Below are 22,588 nucleotides of genomic sequence, written 5' to 3' on the forward strand. Positions count from 1 at the left end.
CGCGTAGTGTTGAATAAGGACAGGAGAGCTCCAAACAAAAGATAATGACTAAATTAACAAAACTCGTTAATGGAATAAAATAAACCAAAACTTGTTTCTCACAAGTGTAGCATAGGTTGTGCACTCTGCAAACAATGTGTCCACCAGACAATGGAATAGCGGAAGGACTAGCGGACTACAGGACGGAGAACAGGACTAGCGGAATAATACTCAATGGATTAAAATAAACTACCATAACCAAAGTAACAAACATTGTGGATTAGAAATCATATGAATTAACGGTAAACATACTACTGGTGATATGGGGAAGTGATATACACTAACAATAAAAACCAAACAATTTACACAATGTAGTGATGAAACAATGAATGTGCACTAATTGGCAGTAGAGAAGTGCATTGTGGAGAGAGAAGTGCATTGTGCACCTGGGTGCATGGTTTACGGTGATACGGCCTCAGCAGAAGTCAAGGCAAGAACGGCCTCAGTAGTAGTCTATACAGAGCCCTCCACATTGGTACAACATTTGGGAGGGACATAGTGAAGTGGTATAGAGCTCCATTTGGCCTCTGGAGGCTCCTCCACATTGGTACAACATTTGGGAGGGACATAGTGAAGCGGTATAGAGCTCCATTTGGCCTCTGGAGGCTCCTCCACATTGGTACAACATTTGGGAGGGACATAGTGAAGCGGTATAGAGCTCCATTTGGCCTCTGGAGGCTCCTCCACATTGGTACAACATTTGGGAGGGACATAGTGAAGCGGTATAGAGCTCCATTTGGCCTCTGGAGGCTCCTCCACATTGGTACAACATTTGGGAGGGACATAGTGAAGCGGTATAGAGCTCCATTTGGCCTCTGGAGGCTCCTCCACATTGGTACAACATTTGGGAGGGACATAGTGAAGTGGTATAGAGCTCCATTTGGCCTCTGGAGGCTCCTCCACATTGGTACAACATTTGGGAGGGACATAGTGAAGTGGTATAGAGCTCCATTTGGCCTCTGGAGGCTCCTCCACATTGGTACAACATTTGGGAGGGACATAGTGAAGTGGTATAGAGCTCCATTTGGCCTCTGGAGGCTCCTCCACATTGGTACAACATTTGGGAGGGACATAGTGAAGCGGTATAGAGCTCCATTTGGCCTCTGCATGCCTCCTAAGGCTCAGCAATTGCATCACACCCTCTATATGGAACCTTTGACCACATATCGGATCAAGCATAAATTACATTTTAGAATAAGCTCCAATGGATTAGTTCCCTGACATGGGAGCATATAAATATATTAGAGGTCGACCGGTTAATCGGAATGGCCGATTAATTAGGGCCGATTTCAAGTTTTCGTAACAATCGGAAATCGGTATTTTGGGGCGCCGATTTGCCGATTGTTTAATTTTTTTACACCTTTATTTAACTAGGCAAGTCAGTTAAGAACACATTCTTACTTTCAAAGACGGCCTAGGAACGGTGGGTTAACTGCCTCGTTCAGGGGCAGAAAGACAGATTTTCACATTGTCAGCTCGGGGGATCCAATCTTGCAACCTTACAGTTAACTAGTCCAACGCAATAACGACCTGCCTTTCTTTCTCGTTGCACTCCACAAGGAGTTACGCAAATGCCGTAAGCCAAGGTAAGTTGCTAGCTAGCATTAAACTTATCTTATAAAAAACAATCAATCATAATCACTAGTTAACTACACATGGTTGATGATATTACTAGATATTATCTAGCATGTCCTGTGTTGCATATAATCTGACTGAGTTTACAAGTATCTAAGTATCTGACTGAGCGGTGGTAGGCAGAAGCAGGCGCGTAAACATTCATTCAAACAGCACTTTCGTGCGTTTTGCCAGCAGCTCTTCGTTGTGCATCAAGCATTGCGCTGTTTATGACTTCAAACCTATCAACTCCCGAGATGAGGCTGGTGTAACCGAAGTAAAATGGCTGGCTAGTTAGCGCGTGCTAATAGCGTTTCAAACTTCACTCACGCTGAGCCTTGGGGTGGTTTTTTCCCTTCCTCTGCAAGGGTAACGCTGCTTCGATGTGGTGGCTGTTGTCGTTGTGTTGCTGGTTCGAGCCCAGGGAGGAGCCAGCGAGGAGAGGGACGGAAACTATACTGTTACACTGGCAATACTAAAGTGTCTATTAGAACATCCAATAGTCAAAGGTTAATGAAATACAAATGGGATAGAGGGAAATAGTCCTATAATAACTACAACCTAAACTTCTTACCTGGGAATATTGAAGACTCATGTTAAAAGGAACCACCAGCTTTCATATGTTCTCATGTTCTGAGAAAGGAACTGAAACGTTAGCTTTCTTACATGGCACATATAGCACTTTTACGTTCTTCTCCAACACTTTGTCTTTGCATTATTTAAACCAAATTGAACATGTTTCATTAACTACTTGAGGCTAAATTGATTTTATTGATGTATTATATTAAGTTAAAATAAGTGTTAATTCAGTATTGTTGTAATTGTTATTATTACAAATACATTTTTTTTTTTTAATCGGATGATTAGTCGGTATCGGCTTTTTTGGTCCTTGGTATCGGTATCGGCGTTGAAAAATCATAATGGTATATATATATATATACATACATACATACATACATACACACACACACACACACACACACACATACAGTGGGGCAAAAAAGTATCTAGTCAGCCACCAATTGTGCAAGTTCTCCCACTTAAAAAGATGAGAGAGGCCTGGAATTTTCATCATAGGTACACTTCAACTATGACAGACAAAATGAGAAAAAAATCCAGAAAATCACATTGTAGGATTTGTAATGAATTTATTTGCAAATGATGGTGGAAAATAAGTATTTGGTCAATAACAAAAGTTTATCTCAATACTTTGTTATATACCCTTTGTTGGTCAAACGTTTTCTGTAAGTCTTCACAAGGTTTTCACACACTGTTGCTGGCATTTTGGCCCATTCCTCCATGCAGATCTCCTCTAGAGCAGTGATGTTTTGGGGCTGTTGCTTGGCAACAAGGACTTTCAACTCCCTCCAAAGATTTTCTATGGGGTTGAGATCTGGAGACTGGCTAGGCCACTCCAGGACCTTGAAATGCTTCTTACGAAGCCACTCCTTCGTTGCCCGGGCGGTGTGTTTGGGATCACTGTCATGCTGAAAGACCCAGCCACGTTTCATCTTCAATGCCCTTGCTGATGGAAGGAGGTTTTCACTCAAAATCTCACGATACATGGCCCCATTCATTCTTTCCCTAACATGGATCAGTCGTCCTGGTCCCTTTGCAGAAAAATAGCCCCAAAGCATGATGTTTCCACCCCCATGCTTCACAGTAGGTATGGTGTTCTTTGGATGCAACTCAGCATTCTTTGTCCTCCAAATACGACGAGTTGAGTTTTTACCAAAAAGTTATATTTTGGTTTCATCTGACCATATGACATTCTCCCAATCTTCTTCTAGATCATCCAAATGCTCTCTAGCAAACTTCAGACGGGCCTGGACATGTACTGGCTTAAGCAGGGGGACACGTCTGGCACTGCAGGATTTGAGTCCCTGGCGGCGTAGTGTGTTACTGATGCTAGGCTTTGTTACTTTGGTCCCAGCTCTCTGCAGGTCATTCACTAGGTCCCCCCAAGTTCATGCTTCCGGGTTGGAGCGATCTGATCGCATCCGCGCTTCGGTCTGCAGGTTGTATAACTTTTTCATTACATTTCATTACATTTCATTATAGTACAACGGTCTGATTTGTCTAATCTAGCAATTTCTTCTTAGCTAGCTACATAGTCTCTGTATCAAAGATAATTGCTAATTATCGTACTGGTGTCCCCTATCTGTCCAACACGTTCACCGTCTACCGTAGCACTTCTAACTATCACACTCAACTGAACACTTGATTAGTGTAGTGTTAGCTAACATAGCTAGCTACATAGTTGTCTTTGCTGTCTTCGTATCCAAGATAATTGTGTAGCTTAGAGTGTGGAGTCTTAGAGTGATAATTGCGTTATTATCCTCGCTCCTCCTATCTGCCTAGCAGCTAGCCAGCTAGCATACGTTCACCGGCACCGTAGCACTGTAGTAACTATCACACTCACTGAACGACTTGATTAGTGTAGTGTTAGCTACCTACATAGCTAGCTACATAGTTGTCTTTGCTGTCTTCGTATCCAAGATAATTGTGTAGCTTAGAGTGTGGAGTCTTAGAGTGATAATTGCGTTATTATCGTATTTGTCTCCTCTCCTATCTGCCTAGCAGCTAGCCACATACGCTCACCGGCTACCGTAGCACTGTAGTAACTATCACACTCAACTGAACGACTTGATTAGTGTAGTGTTAGCTAGCTACATAGCTAGCTACATAGTTGTCTTTGCTGTCTTCGTATCCAAGATAATTGTGTAGCTTAGAGTGTGGAGTCTTAGAGTGATAATTGCGTTATTATCGTATTTCGTCGCCTCCTATCTGCCTAGCAGCTAGCCAGCTAGCATACGTTCACCGGCTACCGTAGCACTGTAGTAACTTCACACTCAACCAACATCTTGATTAGTGTAGTATTAGATAGCTACATAGTTGTCTTTGCTGTCTTCGTATCCAAGATAATTGTGTAGTTTAGAGTGTGTAGTCTTAGAGTGATTATCTTAATTCACCGAGGTTAGCAGCCAGCTATTTTGTCGTCCTTAACGTAGGAGACACTCCTAGCTAGCCAATAGCCAGCCAACGTCTACTGAATAGAACTTTCGCATTCCGGTCCATTCGCGTCGCTCCACAGGTAGTATCACTTTTTCATTTCATTTCATTACAGTCCCAACGGTGTGATTTGTTTGATCGTAGCAGCTACATAGCTAGCTAATAGCCGTCTTTGTTTCAAAGATAATTGTGTAGTCTAGAGCGATTCTCTAGGTTAGCTAGCCAGCTATTGTCGTTCTCCTAACGCAACGTAACGTCAACACTGCTAGCTAGCCAGTTAGCTCCCGAAAAGCAGCATTGTAGAAACTTCACACTCAACGGTACGACTTGATTAGGTAGTGTCAACAACGCAGCTAGCCTACCCCAGCAGTACTCTATCATTTTAATCATTTTAGTCAATTAGATTCTTGCTACACTTAACTTTCTGAACATTCGAGACGTGTAGTCCACTTGTCATTCCAATCTCCTCTGCATTAGCGTAGCCTCTTCTCTAGCCTGTCAACTATGTGTCTGTCTATCCCTGTTCTCTCCTCTCTGCACAGACCATACAAACGCTCCACACCGCATGGCCGCAGCCACCCTAATCTGGTGGTCCCAGCCGCACGACCCACGTGGAGTTCCAGGTCTCCGGTAGCCTCTGGAACTGCCGATCTGCGGCCAACAAGGCAGAGTTCATCTCAGCCTATGCCTCCCTCCAGTCCTCGACTTTTGGCTCTGACGGAAACATGGATCACCACAGACAACACCGTACTCCTACTGCTCTCTCTTCGTCCGCCCACGTGCTCTCGCACACCCGAGAGCTTCTGGTCAGCGGGGTGGTGGCACCGGGATCCTCATCTCTCCCAAGTGGTCATTCTCTTTCTCCCCTTACCCATCTGTCTATCGCCTCCTTTGAATTCCATGCTGTCACAGTTACCAGCCCTTTCAAGCTTAACATCCTTATCATTTATCGCCCTCCAGGTTCCTCGGAGAGTTCATCAATGAGCTTGATGCCTTGATAAGCTCCTTTCCTGAGGATTTTTGCTCACCTCTCACAGTTCTGGGCGACTTTAACCTCCCCACGTCTACCTTTGACTCATTCCCTCTGCCTCCTTCTTTCCACTCCTCTCCTCTTTGACCTCACCCTCTCACTTTCCCCCTACTCACAAGGCAGGCAATACGCTAACCTCATCTTTACTAGATGCTGTTCCTCCACTAACCTCATTGCAACTCCCCTCCAAGTCTCCGACCACTACCTTGTATCCTTTCCCTCTCGCTCTCATCCAACACTTCCCACACTGCCCCTACTGGATGGTATGAGCCGTCCCAACCTGCTCTCTCTCCCCCGCTACTCTCTCCTCTTCCATCCTATCATCTCTTCCCTCTGCTCAAACCTTCTCCAACCTATCTCCTGATTCTGCCTCCTCAACCCTCCTCTCCTCCCTTTCTGCATCCTTTGACTCTCTATGTCCCCTATCCTCCAGGCCGGCTCGGTCCTCCCCTCCCGCTCCGTGGCTCGACGACTCATTGCGAGCTTACAGAACAGGGCTCCGGGCAGAGCGGAAATGGAGGAAAACTCGCCTCCTGCGGACCTGGCATCCTTTCACTCCCTCCTCTCTACATTTTCCTCCTCTGTCTCTGCTGACCTAAAGCCACTTTCTACCATTTGCTAAATTCCAAGCATCTGCCTCCTAACCCTAGTGAAGCTCTTTGCTGGATTTCCTCCCCTCTTGAATCCTCCTCCCCTGCCCCCCTCCTCCTCTCTGCAGATGACTTGGTCAACCATTTTGAAAAGAAGGTCGACGACATCCGATCCTCGTTTATGGTCAAACGACACCGCTGGTTCTGCTCACACTGCCCTACCCTGTGCTCTGACCTCTTTCTCCCCTCTCTCTCCAGATGACACGCGTCTTGTGACGGCCGGCCGCCCAACAACCTGCCATTTTTGACCCTATCCCCTCCTCTCTTCTCCAGACCATCTCCGGTGACCTTCTCCTTACCTCACCTCGCTCATCAACTCATCCCTGACTCTGCGCTACGTCCCTCCCGTCTTCAAGAGAGCGAGAGTTGAACCCCTTCTGAAAAAACCTACACTCGATCCCTCCGATGTCAACAACTACAGACCAGTATCCCTTCTTTCTTTTCTCTCCAAAACTCTTGAACGTGCCGTCCTTGGCCAGCTCTCCGCTATCTCTCTCAGAATGACCTTCTGATCCAAATCAGTCAGGTTTCAAGACTAGTCATTCAACTGAGACTGCTCTTCTCTGTATCACTTCCGCACTGCTAAAGCTAACTCTCTCCTCTGCTCTCATCCTTCTAGACCTATCGGCTGCCTTCGATACTGTGAACCATCAGATCCTCCTCTCCACCCTCTCCGAGTTGGGCATCTCTTGCCCACGCTGGATTGCGTCCTACCTGACAGGTCGCTCCTACCAGGTGGCGTGGCGAGCATTCTCTCCTCACCACGTGCTCTCACCACTGGTGTCCCCCAGGGCTCTGTTCTAGGCCCTCTCCTATTCTCGCTATACACCAAGTCACTTGGCTCTTCCCTCACATGGTCTCTCCTATCATTGCTATGCCGACACACAATTAATCTTCTCCTTTCCCCTTCTGACGACCAGGTGGCTCTCGCATCTCTGCATGTCTGGCAGACATATCAGTGTGGATGACGGATCATCACCTCAAGCTGAACCTCGGCAAGACGGAGCTGCTCTTCCTCCCGGGAAGGACTGCCCGTTCCATGATCTCGCCATCACGGTTGACAACTCCATTGTGTCCTCGTCCCAGAGCGCTAAGAACCTTGGCGTGATCCTGGACAACACCCTCGTTCTCAAATAACATCAAGGCGGTGGCCCGTTCCTGTAGGTTCATGCTCTACAACATCCGCAGAGTACGACCCTGCCTCACACAGGAAGCGGCGCAGGTCCTAATCCAGGCATTTGTCATCTCCCGTCTGGATTACTGCAACTCGCTGTTGGCTGGGCTCCCTGCCTGTGCCATTAAACCCCTACAACTCATCCAGAACACCTCTTCCTGGTGTTCAACCTTCCCAAGTTCTCTCACGTCCCCGCTCCTCCGCTCTCTCCACTGGCTTCCAGTTGAAGCTCGTATCCGCTACAAGACCATGGTGCTTGCCTACGGAGCTGTGAGGGGAACGGCACCTCAGTACCTCCAGGCTCTGATCAGGCCCTACACCCAAACAAGGGCACTCGTTCATCCACCTCTGGCCTGCTCGCCTCCCTACCACTTTACAGTTCCCGCTCAGCCCAGTCAAAACTGTTCGCTGCTCTGGCCCCCAATGGTGGAACAAACTCCCTCCGACGCCAGGACAGCGGAGTCAATCACCACCTTCCGGAGACACCTGAAACCCCACCTCTTTAAGGAATACCTAGGATAGGATAAAGTAATCCTTCTCCCCCCCCTTAAAAGACCTAGATGCACTATTGTAAAGTGGCTGTTCCACTGGATGTCATAAGGTGAAAGCACCAATTTGTAAGTCGCTCTGGATAAGAGCGTCTGCTAAATGACTTAAATGTAAAAATGTAAATGTGTGGTTCTGGGATTTTTGCTCACCATTCTTGTCATCGTTTTGACCCCACGGGGTGAGATCTTGCGTGGAGCCCCAGATCGAGGGAGATTATCAGTGGTCTTTCATTTCCTAATAATTGCTCCCACAGTTGATTTCTTCAAACCAAGTTGCTTACCTATTGCAGATTCAGTCTTCCCAGCCTGGTGAAGGTCTACAATTTTATTTCTGGTGTCCTTTGACAGCTCTTTGGTCTTGGCCATAGTGGAGTTTGGAGTGTGACTGTTTGATGTTGTGGACAGGTGTCTTTTATACTGATAACAAGTTCAAACAGGTGCCATTAATACAGGTAACGAGTGGAGGACAGAGGAGCCTCTTAAAGAAGAAGTTACAGGTCTGTGAGAGCCAGAAATCTTGCTTGTTTTTAGGTGACCAAATACTTATTTTCCACAATAATTTGCTAATTAAATTCATTACAAATCCAACATTGTGATTTTCTGGATTTATTTTCTCATTTTGTCTGTCATAGTTGAAGTGTACTATGATGAAAATGACAGGCCTCTCTCATCTTTTTATGGTGGCTGACTAAATACTTTTTTGCCCAACTGTATATACACACACTTGCGACTTTATGAACATTTTTGGTTTTCGCGCTTCCTTTCCCTCCCTCTCTCTCTCTGCGCTCTTCCTTTCCCTCCCTCTCTCTCTCTTCCTTTCCCCTCCCTCTCTCTCTCTCCCTGCTCTCTTCCTTTCCCTCCCTCTCTCTCTCTCCCTGCTCTCTTCCTTTCCCTCCCTCTCTCTCTCTCCCTGCGCTCTTCCTTTCCCTCCCTCTCTCTCTCCCTGCTCTCTTCCTTTCCCCTCCCTCTCTCTCTCTCCCTGCTCTCTTGCTTTCCCTCCCTCTCTCTCTCTCCCTGCACTCTTCCTTTCCCTCCCTCTCTCGCTCTCCCTGCGCTCTTCCTTTCCCTCCCTCTCTCTCTCCCTGCGCTCTTCCTTTCCCCTCCCTCTCTCTCTCTCCCTGCGCTCTTCCTTTCCCTCCCTCTCTCTCTCCCTGCTCTCTTCCTTTCCTCTCCGCCTTCCTTTCCCTCCCTCTCTCTCTCTCCCTGCGCTCTTCCTTTCCCTCCCTCTCTCTCTCTCCCTGCGCTCTTCCTTTCCCCTCCCTCTCTCTCTCCCTGCTCTCTTCCTTTCCTCTCCACCTTCCTTTCCCTCCCTCTCTCTCTCCCTGCGCTCTTCCTTTCCCTCCCTCTCTCTCTCTCCCTGCGCTCTTCCTTTCCCCTCCCTCTCTCTCTCCCTGTTCTCTTCCTTTCCTCTCTACCTTCCTTTCCCTCCCTCTATCTCTCTCCCTGCGCTCTTCCTTTCCCTCTCTCTCTCCCTGCGCTCTTCCTTTCCTCTCCAGCTTCATTTCCCTCCCTCTCTCTCCCTGCGCACTTCTTTCCCTCCCTCTCTCTCTCTCCCTGCGCTCTTCCTTTCCCTCCCTCTCTCTCTCTCCCTGCGCTCTTCCTTTCCATCCCTCTCTCTCTCCCTGCGCTCTTCCTTTCCCCTCCCTCTCTCTCTCTCCCTGCGCTCTTCCTTTCCCTCCCTCTCTCTCTCCCTGCTCTCTTCCTTTCCTCTCCACCTTCCTTTCCCTCCCTCTCTCTCTCTCCCTTCGCTCTTCCTTTCCCTCCCTCTCTCTCTCTCTCCCTGCGCTCTTCCTTTCCCCTCCCTCTCTCTCTCTCCCTGCTCTCTTCCTTTCCTCTCTACTTTCCTTTCCCTCCCTCTCTCTCTCTCCCTGCACTCTTCCTTTCCCTCCCTCTCTCTCTCTCTCTCCCTCTCCCTGCGCTCTTCCTTTCCCTCCCTCTCTCTCCCTGCGCTCTTCCTTTCCCACCCTCTCTCTCTCTCCCTGCTCTCTTCCTTTCCCTCCCTCTCTCTCTCTCTCCCTGCGCTCTTCCTTTCCCTCCTCTCTCTCTCTCTCCCTGCACTCTTCCTTTCCCTCCCTCTCTCTCTCTCTCCCTGCACTCTTCCTTTCCCTCCCCCTCTCCCTGTGCTCTTCCTTTTCCCTCTCCTCTCTCTCTCTCTCTCTCTCCCTGCGCTCTTCCTTTCCCTCCCCCTCTCCCTGTGCTCTTCCTTTCCCTCCCTCTCTCTCTCTCTCTCTCCCTGCGCTCTTCCTTTCCCTCCCCCTCTCCCTGTGCTCTTCCTTTCCCTCCCTCTCTCTCCCTGCGCTTTTCCTTTCCTCTACACCTTTCTTTCTCCCTCCCTTTTTTCTCTTTCTCTCTGAGGATGTTTCTATAGAGGGTATCAGAGCATGTGAATAAATGAATTAGCTTCACCACAGTGTCCGTGTAACCCCCTTACTCTCTGTGTCAATGGACATGAATTTGTCATGCTTAAAAGAAACACACATGCTCGTGCACACACAAACAAACTCCGTCACACGCAGTCATACTTTTTCACCCCCCTAAGTGCGGCGAATGGAGCAGGCCACACACCCTGTGGTGTTTTGGATTAGCCTAGAATTGCTCCTTTATGGGGGGTTATGGGAATGTATCTAATGTACTTTTATCCTCTTTGCCCTAGTTTGTGTGTGTGTGTTAGTGAGTGAGTGAGTGAGGCATTCTTTATCTACTGGTAAACCTCCAGTGTTGTCCCATGAAGTTGACTCATATACATTATACAGTTGAAGTCGGAAGTTTACATTACATGCACCTTAGCCGAATACATTTAAAGTCCGTTTTTCACAATTCCTGAAATTTAATCCTAGTAAGAATTCCCGGTTTTAGGTCAGTTAGGATTACCATTTTATTTTAAGAATGTGTAATGTTAGAATAATAGTAGAGAGAATGATTTATTTCAGGTTTTATTTCATTCATCATTTTCCAAGTGGGTCAGAAGTGTACATACACTAAATTAGTATTTGGTAGCATTGCCATTAAAATTGTTTAACCTTGGGTAGCCTTCCATAATCTTCACCCAATAAGTTGGGTGAATTTTGGAGCATTCCTCCTGACAGAGCTGGTGTAACGGAGTCAGGTGTGTAGGCCTCCGTGCTCGCACACGCTTTTTCAGTTCTGCCCACAAATGTTCTATAGGATTGAGGTCAGGGCTTTGTGATGGCTACTCCAATACCTTGACTTTGTTGTCCTTAAGCCATTTTGCCACAACGTTGGAAGTATACTTGGGGTCATTGTCCATTTGGAAGACCCATTGGCGACCAAGCTTTAACTTCCTGACTGATTTCTTGAGATATTGCTTCAATATATCCACATCATCTTCCTTCCTCAATATGACATCTATTTTGTGAAGTGCACCAGTCCCTCCTGCAGAAAAGCACCCCCAATAGATGATGCTGCCACCCTCTGGCTTTTTTATGGTGGTTTTTGAGCAGTGGCTTCTTCCTTGCTGAGCAGACTTCCAGGTTGTGTCGATTTCGGACTCGTTTTACTGTGGATATAGATACTTTTGTACCAGTTTCCTCCAGAATCTTCACAAGGTCCTTTGCTGTTGTTCTGGGATTGATTTGTACTTTTCACACCAAATAACGTTAATCTCTAGGAGACAGAATGCATCTTCTTCCTGAGCTGTATGACGGCTGTGTGGTCCAATGGTGTTTATTCTTGCGTACTGTTGTTTGTACAGATGAACGTGGTACCTTCAGGCGTTTGGAAATTGCTCACAAGGATGAACCAGACTTGTGGAGGTCTACAATATTTTTCTGAAGTATTGGCTGATTTCTTTAGATTTTTCCATGCTGTCAAGCAAAGAGGCACTGAGTTTGAAGGTAGGCCTTGAAATACATCCACAGGTACACCTCTAATTTACTCAAATTATGTCAATGAGCCTATCAGAAGCTTCTAAAGCCATGACATCTTTTTCTGGAATTTTCCAATGTGTTTAAAGGCACAGTCAACTTAGTGTATGTAAACTTCTGACCCACTGAAATTGTGATACAGTGAATTATAAGTGAAATAATGTCTGAAAACAATTTTTTGAAAAATTATTTGTGTCATGCACAAATTAGATGTCCTACCGACTTGCCAAAACTATACTTTGTTAACAAGAATTTTGTGAAGTGGTTGAAAAACGAGTAAATGACTCCAACTTAAACGTATGTAAACGTCCAACTTCAACTGTAACTCTTATATTATGAGGAATCTGCTGAAATCATTCTGTTCTGATTATTCTGATTTTAGGCTCTCCAGATTTACGTCAAGCTACGGAAGTGGCCTTTAAAAATGTGTGCCAGTGTTAAAATGCTCTGTGTGTGTGTGTGTGTTAGCTCAAGTGCAGCTAATGGAATTAAACCAATCAAAGCCTCTCTCTATTCTCTCTATCTCTGCAGAGATGGATAAAAAACATGTAACAAGCGAGAGAGCGAGAAAGACTCTAAATGATAGTTTCTCTGGGTTAGGGATTCCTTCCTGAAGCCTTTATACTAAGCATGTGACTTCAGCGGCAGCGTGACTAGAAGCCACATTTACCACTTCACTCTAACGTCTGCTAGACTGACAGGACCAACCAGGTCACTCTCATCCGTGTGTGTGTGTGTGTGTGTGTATGTGTGTATGTGTGTATGTGTGTGTGTGTGTGTGTGTGTGACAGGATAACAAGTCTCATTCAGCTGAGGTAATGCTCTATCGTCAGAGTGACCGAGGCATCAGTCTTAAACTCTAATTGAGTCAGCTATTAGACATAGACAAACACAGTAATCTCTCACACACAATTGTGACTGGCTTCCTGTCTTCACATGAACACGTCGTCAATTCTGGCATTTTCTCCATCATTTCTGTCAATTTATATCATTCAGAAGTCCACTACACAGCAGATAACTCTCAGGAGGGGAAAGAGGAAGAGGATGAGGGAGAGAGAAAGTTAGAGAATGAGGGAGAGAGAACGCTAGAGAATGAGGGAGAGAGAGAAACAGTGAGAATGAGGAAGAGAGAGAGGATGAGGGAGAGAGAAAGCTAGAGATTGAGGGAGAGAGAAAGCTAGAGAATGAGGGAGAGAGAAAGCTAGAGAATGAGGGAGAGAAAGCTAGAGAATGAGGGAGAGAGAGGAACAGTGAGAATGAGGGAGAGAGAGAGGATGAGGGAGAGAGAAAGCTAGAGAATGAGGGAGAGAGAGGAACAGTGAGAATGAGGGAGAGAGAGGAACAGTGAGAATGAGGAAGAGAGAGAGGATGAGGGAGAGAGCAAGCTAGAGAATGAGGGAGAGAGAGAGGATGAGGGAGTCACTGTAGAAAGTCACTAAATTCATGCATCCATGCAAAAAGAAGTAGACAAATGCATAAAGGAACACAGCATGATCAGCACTTTGTCCTTCTCATCAGGCAGTTAGAAATTGATGTCATGTCAGCTTTATTTCTGTCAAACTAATGGAGTCCCCTCCTCTCACCTCCCCTCTTTCTCTCTCGCTCTCTCTCCTCGTCAGCTGTATGTATAAATTGAGGAACAGCCTCAGCTTCTTTCCTCCACATACCCTCTCTCTCTATATATATCTCCTCGTCAGCTGTAAGTTGAGGGCCAGCCTCTCAGCTTCTTACCCCCACGTACCCCCTCTCTCTATCTATCTATCCATCCATCCGTCTCGTCAGCTGTAAGTTGAGGGCCAGCCTCTCAGCTTCTTACCCCCACGTACCCCCTCTCTATCTATCTATCCATCCATCTCCTCGTCAGCTGTAAGTTGAGGGCCAGCCTCTCAGTGCCCCCTCTCTATCTATCTTCCATCCATCCCCACGTGAGGGCCCCTCTTTATCTATCCATCCATCCATCTCCTCGTCAGCTGTAAGTTGAGGGCCAGCCTCTCAGCTTCTTACCCCCACGTAGCCCCTCTCTATCTATCCATCCATCCATCTCCTCGTCAGCTGTAAGTTGAGAGCCTCTCAGCTTCTTTCTATCCCCATCTTTCACCTGTTTACCCAATGTATCCCCCTTTCTCATCCCTACATCGTCACTGTTCTCCATAGTGTTGTCAGATGGCTCTGGTCCAAAGCTGACAAGGCACTATGGTGACATCTTCTCTTAGCCTCACTCCTCTCTTCTGCTCTTCCTATCTTCTCACAGATTCATCTCCCTGAAAACTACAGAAAGAATGGCACTCTAATAACACAGATGCTAAGCACACACACACACACACACACACACACTCTCTCTTTTGCTCTTCCATCGTCAGTTCCATTACTCAGTGTTGACAGGTGCCTTCAGCCTATCCACGCCACCCTATTGTCTGCATAGAGGAGAGGAAAACACAGGCTGCCAAAGTCTAGGGGCGGGGGCTCTTTAGCTGTTACAATTTGGCATGGTGTGTGTGTTAACTGGGGATTCCCTGGGAGGAGTGATCCTGTAATGTTGTGTGTGTGTAGGGTTGTCCCAGTTTAACTCATTCTAACCAATGACTCATGAGTTTCTGGAGTTCAGACGACTTTACAGACCCCCTCCCTTCCCTCCACAAAGGAGACACACGCCCAAGTGTCAACCTATAAACCATCAAAATCACTTCAGAACCATACTGATCAAGTCCACATGGTTTGGAGAGTCTTTCACTCCAGTGGTAGAGTATGTGATCATAGCTGCATGTGCATGTGTGTGTTTCGCCTTGGAGAGACAAGGCCCCCCAGTCCCCAGACTCAGCCAAGTCTAATAACATCACATACTGACACTATCAAATCTGTTCCATTTTTTTTTGCCTGATTCTGTTTAATCTTTCCGCAAATTCCACTTTCTGTTTGTCCATGTTTTCGTTTTTCCCAGTATTTCAAAATCAAAATCTCACTTTTTTCAAAGAAAAACAACAACATTTGATGTTGTAAGTCCACAACCCTGCTTAAACCACATCAGGAGACCATTTTAGGTCTGAGAAAAATAAAATAAATTATAGATTTTGGTGTGTAGTTACACTGTATTGCAACTGTGCACCGGCAAGAGACCATCATCTGGTTAGCGATGTTCCTGTAGCGAGAGACCGTGGTCTGGTTAGCGATGTTCCTGTAGCGAGAGACCGTGGTCTGGTTAGCGATGTTCCTGTAGCGAGAGACCGTGGTCTGGTTAGCGATGTTCCTGTAGCGAGAGACCGTGGTCTGGTTAGCGATGTTCCTGTAGCGAGAGACCGTGGTCTGGTTAGCGATGTTCCTGTAGCGAGAGACCGTGGTCTGGTTAGCGATGTTCCTGTAGCGAGAGACCGTGGTCTGGTTAGCGATGTTCCTGTAGCGAGAGACCGTGGTCTGGTTAGCGATGTTCCTGTAGCGAGAGACCGTGGTCTGGTTAGCGATGTTCCTGTAGCGAGAGACCGTGGTCTGGTTAGCGATGTTCCTGTAGCGAGAGACCGTGGTCTGGTTAGCGATGTTCATATAGAGCTCATTTGATTGCAGAATTTGCTAAACAAATGGCCACTGAATGATGCAAATAATGATATTCTGCCAGGTAGGAATAGGCTACTTTGTAGTTAACATTTACTTGACAAGGTTTTGGGACAACCTTTACAGGTCTACCAGAAAAATGGTTAACGTTAGCATAATTGCTAATGGCTAAACAAAGCACAGGTGCCATTTCAGAAAGTTGCAGACAAATCTGATTCACTGATGTATTTTGTTTATGATAACTTAAGCGAATTAATGCATTTTCATTATCACTTTCTTGGATAGTCCATCTGAAGCTGCCCTACAGACTATCAGTAACAATTCAACCATAAACTGTACTAATCCTAACCCTTATCTTAACCCTTTCACTAACCTTTGCACGCAGTTACTTATTAACAGATAATATGACCATGTGTAGAGCATCTACAGATGGACTATCTGACTATCCCCAAAAAACTGACCACATTTTCTAATAAATTCAATACATTTAGTTGATTTCCTACTACACTGAACCAAATTAACAGTTATGGATTTTAAGGAAATCAGTCAATTGAAATAAATTCATTAGGCCCTAATCTATGGATTTCACATGACTGGGGAAAACAGATATGCATCTGTGGTTATGTGGACACCTGCTCGTTCAACATCTCATTCCAAAATAATGGGCATTAATATGGAGTTGGTCCCCCTTTGCTGCTATAACAGCCTCCACTCTTCTGGGAAGGCTTTCCACTAATGTCCGAACATTGCTGCGGGGACTTGCTTCCAATCAGCCACAAAGGCATTAGTGAGGTTGTGCACTGATGTTGGGCAAACAGGCCTGGCTCGCAGTCGGCATTCCAATTCATCCCAAAGGTGTTCGATGGGGTTGAGGTCAGGGCTCTGCCTAAAACCCCAAACAGCAAGCAATGAAGATGTAGAAGCACGGTAGCTAGGAAAACTCCCTAGAAAGGCAGGAACCTAGGAAGAACCCTAGAGAATAACCAGGCTCTGAGGGGTGGCCAGTCCTCTTCTGGCTGTGCCGGGTGGAGATTATTAGAGTACATGGAACAATAAGGCCAGATTCTTCTTCAAGATGTTCAAACGTTCATAGATGACCAGCAGGGTCAAATAATAATCACATTGGTTGTAGAGGGTGCAACATGTCATCACCTCAGGAGTAAAAGACAGAGAGAACAGCAGGTCTGGGACAGGTAGCAAATCCGGTGAACAAGTCAGGATTCCATAGCCACAGGCAGAACAGTTGAAACTGGAGCAGCAGCACGACCAGCTGGACTGGGGACAGCCAGGAGTCATCAGACCAGGTAGTGAGGCATGGTCCTAGGGCTCAGTTCCTCCGGGAGGGAGAGAGACAAGCTCTATACCACTCCAGCTGATGCTTGGCATTGCGCATGGTGATCATAGGCTTGTGTGCGGCTGCTCGGCCATGGAAACCCAGTTCATGAAGCTCCCGACAAACAGTTTTTGTGCCGACGTTGCTTCCAGAGGCAGTTTGGAACTCAGTAGTGAGTGTTGCAACCAAGGACAGATGCTTTTTAGAATTTTTTTGATTGTGCAAACCCACAGTTTCATCAGCTGTCCGGGTGGCTGGTCTCAGACGATCCCACGGGTGAAGAAGCCGGATGTGGAGGTCCTGGGCTGGCGTGGTTACACTCGGCCTGCGATTGTGAGGTCGGTTGGACGTACTGCCAAATTCTCTAAAATGACGTTGGAGGCAGCTCATGGTAGAGAAATTAAACATTCAATTATCTGGCAACAGCTCTAGTGGACATTCCTGCAGTCAGCACAACAATTGCACGCTCCCTCAAAATGTGAGACATCTGTGGCACTGTGTTGTGTAACAAAACAGCACATTTTAGAGTGACCCTTTATTGTCCCCAGCACAAGATGCACCTGTGTAATTATCATGCTGTTTAATCGGCTTCTTGATATGCCACACCTGTCAGGTGGATGGATTATCTTGGCAAAGGAGAAATGCTCACTAAGAGGAAAGAAAACAAATTTGTGCACAAAATTAGAGAAATAAGCTTTTTGTGCGTATGGAACATTTCTGGGATATTTTATTTGAGCTCATGAAACATGGGACCACACTTCACATGTTACGTTTATATTTTGTTAAGTACAAGTTCAATACATGTTGGAATGTTGAATTCCATTTTAATGTCTGGATTCCATGATTCGGAGCAGATTTTATAGGGCCCTAGAGAAGGCCACTGAGATCACCAACGGTCAGAGGACACCGCCTAACATTCCATCCACCCTCCCTTACATTTGGGAACAGCCTCCTTTACATTTGGGAACAGCCTCATTTACATTTGGGAACAGCCTCCTTTACATTCGGGAACAGCCTCCCTTGCATTCGGGAACAGCCTCCCTTGCATTTGGGAACAGCCTCCCTTGCATTTGGGAACAGCCTCCCTTGCATTCGGGAACAGCCTCCCTTGCATTCGGGAACAGCCTCCCTTGCATTCGGGAACAGCCTGCCTTGCATTCGGGAACAGCCTCCCTTGCATTCGGAAACAGCCTCCCTTGCATTCGGGAACAGCCTCCCTTGCATTCGGGAACAGCCTCCCTTGCATTCGGGAACAGCCTCCCTTGCATTCGGGAACAGCCTCCCTTACATTCGGGAACAGCCTCCCTTGCATTCGGGAACAGCCTCCCTTGCATTCGGGAACAGCCTCCCTTGCATTCGGGAACAGCCTCCCTTGCATTTGGGAACAGCCTCCTTTACATTCGGGAACTGCCTCCCTTGCATTTGGGAACAGCCTCCTTTACATTCGGGAACAGCCTCCCTTGCATTGGGAACAGCCTCCCTTGCATTTGGGAACAGCCTCCCTTGCATTTGGGAACAGCCTCCCTTGCATTCGGGAACAGCCCCCATTCTCCAGCAGACGTTGAAGTCTAATCAGACTGTTGTCAATGTGTGTGTGCGAATGTGTGTGTTATGTGCAAACACTCTTTGACACATTAGATTTTCTCTGAGACCCACAGCGGAAGAAGCTTTTGATTAAAGAAGAGAAAGAAAGATGGAGAGATTGAGGAAGGAATAAGCAAGAGCAAGATTGATGGTGGGGGTAGATGTATAGAGTGATATGAAATTATGCAGACTAGATAGTGGGTGATAAGAGGAGATGAGAGAGAAATATTAAATGGAGTGGTGGGCCTCTGCGGTCTATCCTTTATATGGTCTTTACTAAATTAAAAACCCTTTGATTTGACCAGAGGAGGTTGGGAGTTTGCCACTGAGTATACCTGGTTGTGTGTCGGACAGGGAGTCGGTCCTCTGTAACAAAACATCAAAGTATTCTCACACTTTCATTTTACTCCTGCGATTCACATTCAGATTATGATATTATGTCTGATCACTAACAATGTAGAGTACGTATAGAGGCGTGATCTAGAGCCAAGGTGTTGATTTTTAATCTGAGGGCATCCTGCTATTGACAAACGTGTTGAATTGTGCAACAGAACGTGACAACAACAGTAATTAATGAGGCAGTCACCAAAAACCCCTAACTTCATGATGTGTCTGTGCCAGTAAAATGTTTTATGTGCTAGAATTCAGTAAATAACAAATGGATTTTAAAAATCTTTGGAGTATCTTCTTCCATTGTCCAACTGTTGCATTTATTACAATTGATATTAGAACCTTTTAACAATATTGATGAGTGTTGCTATTGTACACACACACACACACACACACACACACACACACACACACACACACACACACACACAAGAATTGACTGAATCCAAACACTAAGGATCAGATCCACCTCGCAACACTCAGACCCAGTCCAACAAAATACTTAGGATGGGCCTTCCTCCCGCCCCTTCGTTGAGAACCATTAGTTGATACAGCACAAATACACACACTTATGAGTTTGAGGTGAACCTGGGCCTAGTGCAAGTTTCCCAAAGTCGTCGCCCCCCTGGGTGCACGTTTTGGTTTTTACCCCCAGCACTATACAGCTGATTCAAATCACCAACTCATCATCAAGCTTTGATTATTTGAATCAGCTGTGTAGTGCTAGGGGCAAATAACAAAATGTGCACCCGGGGGGCAGGAAACCCTGGGCTAGAGCACGGGTCCAGAGGCCAAAATGATACTCTGGTATTTTCTTGTTTCTCCGCCAAGAAAGAGGCTCACAAGCAGGCAGCTGTATGTGATGAGAGACAGCCTGTTATAGTCAGTCTGCTGAAGATGTGGCTGTAGTCTCCAGGCCAAACTAAATGACACCTGTGGGTTGTTAGTGTTACTGTGGCTCTAGAACACTGAGGACAACCATGTCAACAAGGTAGCTATGACCACAGGTCAGAAAAGAACACAGAACACTGAGGACAATGTTACGGTGAATCTAAAACACTGAGGCCAACCAGGTCAACAGGGTAGCTATGACCACAGGTCAGACAAGTAAACTGGTATGCTCTCTTCTCCTGCTGCCTGTGCCCTATACCCTAAATGATGTTTCTCTCCCCCTCTTCTTTCCCTGGCCCCACGCAGCTCATCTGTCTTCCCTCCCCCGCTGTCTCTATCTCAGACAAAGTAACAATAGAGTGTCTAGGTCATTTGAACAGGTCAACACAGGAAGCTGACTTCCCTGGTGTAGGCAGGTCGTTCATCACCACTGACTAAGACATACACACCCCTAGATGAAACAACATCTAGGCTTCTCCTGACAGGCCACTTATGACATGGACTATATTCTATATTCACCTTAAATTGTTTCAATTACAATTGAGTAATGTTTATTTAGATATCTTAGAATGTATTGTAGAAGTCTGATTGTGTCTAGGCCTAATCATCCAACATATCTGTAACAAAACAATTGCAAGTACAAACCCATTGTGATCAAAATATTAAATTCACTAATAATACTGACCATACCCATTATAGGCTACAGCCAGTCTGCCTAAAACACCAGTTGCTTTGTTGTTGAAACACTTGTTATGGTTCTTTCATACAAAACAAATGCACACATCAAAAACTGGGACTCACCATGTTGCCTCACGTTAGAAGACCGCACCACCTTGGCGGACACTACCTGGCCTTGTGTGCCCCGGGTAAAGCCCACGAGCAGCGCGAGCAACAGCGCCAGTGCCACGCGCCCAGAGCTGTTCATTCTATCCGTGGCGGTTACACACTAAACTAAAATCCCAAGCGTGGAAGAACCACCTATTGTTCTGAAAAGAGACCAATTAGCTACTTGTGTTTTCCCTGGAGACTCAAGTAAAAGTTTTCTTAAAACGTTCGTGCTGTTCACATCATTTCTCCCGAGTCGCTATTCACAGTAGACTGGAGCGACCTGCCTGTCTCAAACTCACCATAAACCAGCTCCGCCGCTACAGAATGCTGAGCAGGTTCATATATTCATGTCCACAGACAAGTACGGGCGCCGATTTTTTTTATCGCTTTACCGCGAGTTAATCCACACTGGTAATGCCATGTGAAATTATCCTCCTTAGTTCAATTTCTCTGATATCAGAGCGAGCTCGACATGCTTTCCAACAATTTAACTTCAAGGCTGGGAGTGTGCGTGTCTCTCACTGTAGCTCTACACGCGCGCTGGTTTGTGTGAAACTTCAGTCGGTGAATTGATCAGAGAGGAGGATTGTCACGTTTACGCGAACCGGGACAAGGAAATAGACCAGAAGGAACATTTTTAGCAGCGACAAGGAAACTTTGGAGGTAAAGTCAGACACACACTCACACAGAGTGAGAAGGAGACAGGAAGGAATTTTTCATCGAGAAGGAAACTTGATTGGAGGCGAAATAAACTGGAGGAAAATAGTGTGTTGGGCACTGACAACAATAGAGTATTTACTCGGGCGGGAATTTGTCCAGGGAAGAACTCACTTGTTAATTCACTTGTTGAAGCGGCTGATGAATAAGTGAGACCATATCTGACACTGTTCATCATTTCATAATTTCACTGAGCAAATGCAACCATGTCTATAACAGTTACAGGCTATTACACTGTATTATGAATGTATAACATTTGTGCGCCGTCCTACAATTGGCCCAGCTTCGTCCGAGGTTTTGCCTAGTTAGGAAAAAGAAAAATGATTTCACTAATTTGGTTTATGTAGGTCTTGTATTCTGTTAATTTACATGTAATAGCATGACGTTCATAGCCTATTATTTTGCCAGGGATAGCCCATTCAAACTATTGAAGTTTATGCGAATATCTGCGGACATTTCTGTAATGCCTATATTATATTATATTGAGGGACTGTAATGAATGTATAAATTATTTTCTCATTTTCTAGGTACTGTAATGAAACAGGAAGGGAGCAGGTCTCGAACCCTCGACCTTCTATCCCGAGGTCCGGCACGCTATCGACTGTGCCGCAAAAGCATGCTCTGCCGGCAGGGTCGATTTCCTCGCTTATAAACCCAGGGTCTTTACACTACTCCCTCCTTTCAAAGAGCGCGTCCTTGCGACTAGCTTGCGACTTTACGTCTTACAGGCCAAGCACACGCACTGTCGTGGATGGGAGGTCCGATCCCATCTGACACCAATGTAATGAAACAGCAGGGAGCAGGTCTCGAACCCTCGACCTTCTAGCCTGAGGTCCGATCCCTTCTGACACCAATGTAATGAAACAGCAGGGAGCAGGTCTCGAACCCTCCACCTTCTAGCCTGAAGTCCGATCCCTTCTGACACCAATGTAATGAAACAGCAGGGAGCAGGTCTCGAACCCTCCACCTTCTAGCCTGAGGTCCGATCCCTTCTGACACCAATGTAATGAAACAACAGGGAGCAGGTCTCGAACCCTCCACCTTCTAGCCCGAAGTCCGATCCCATCTGACACCAATGTAATGAAACAGCAGGGAGCAGGTCTCGAACCCTCCACCTTCTAGCCTGAGGTCCGATCCCTTCTGACACCAATGTAATGAAACAGCAGGGAGCAGGTCTCGAACCCTCCACCTTCTAGCCTGAGGTCCGATCCCTTCTGACACCAATGTAATGAAACAACAGGGAGCAGGTCTCGAACCCTCCACCTTCTAGCCCGAAGTCCGATCCCATCTGACACCAATGTAATGAAACAGCAGGGAGCAGGTCTCGAACCCTCCACCTTCTAGCCCGAGG

The 22,588-nt window shown here is 46.4% G+C and overlaps 1 protein-coding gene across 1 annotated transcript in view; it reads right to left on the minus strand.

Moving 5' to 3' along the window:
- Positions 1-21,183, minus strand: part of LOC115119294 (platelet derived growth factor d) — an 88,325-nt gene extending 67,142 nt beyond the window's left edge. Inside the window, exon 1 of the mRNA XM_065024273.1 lies at positions 20,494-21,183. Within this exon, the coding sequence (XP_064880345.1) occupies positions 20,494-20,617 (124 nt within the window). The 5' untranslated portion in view covers positions 20,618-21,183. The remainder of the gene's footprint in view (positions 1-20,493) is intronic.
- Between the last annotated feature and the right edge of the window lie 1,405 nt (positions 21,184-22,588).

Source organism: Oncorhynchus nerka, linkage group LG11 (assembly GCF_034236695.1).
Source record: "Oncorhynchus nerka isolate Pitt River linkage group LG11, Oner_Uvic_2.0, whole genome shotgun sequence".
NCBI classification, from domain to species: domain Eukaryota; kingdom Metazoa; phylum Chordata; class Actinopteri; order Salmoniformes; family Salmonidae; genus Oncorhynchus; species Oncorhynchus nerka.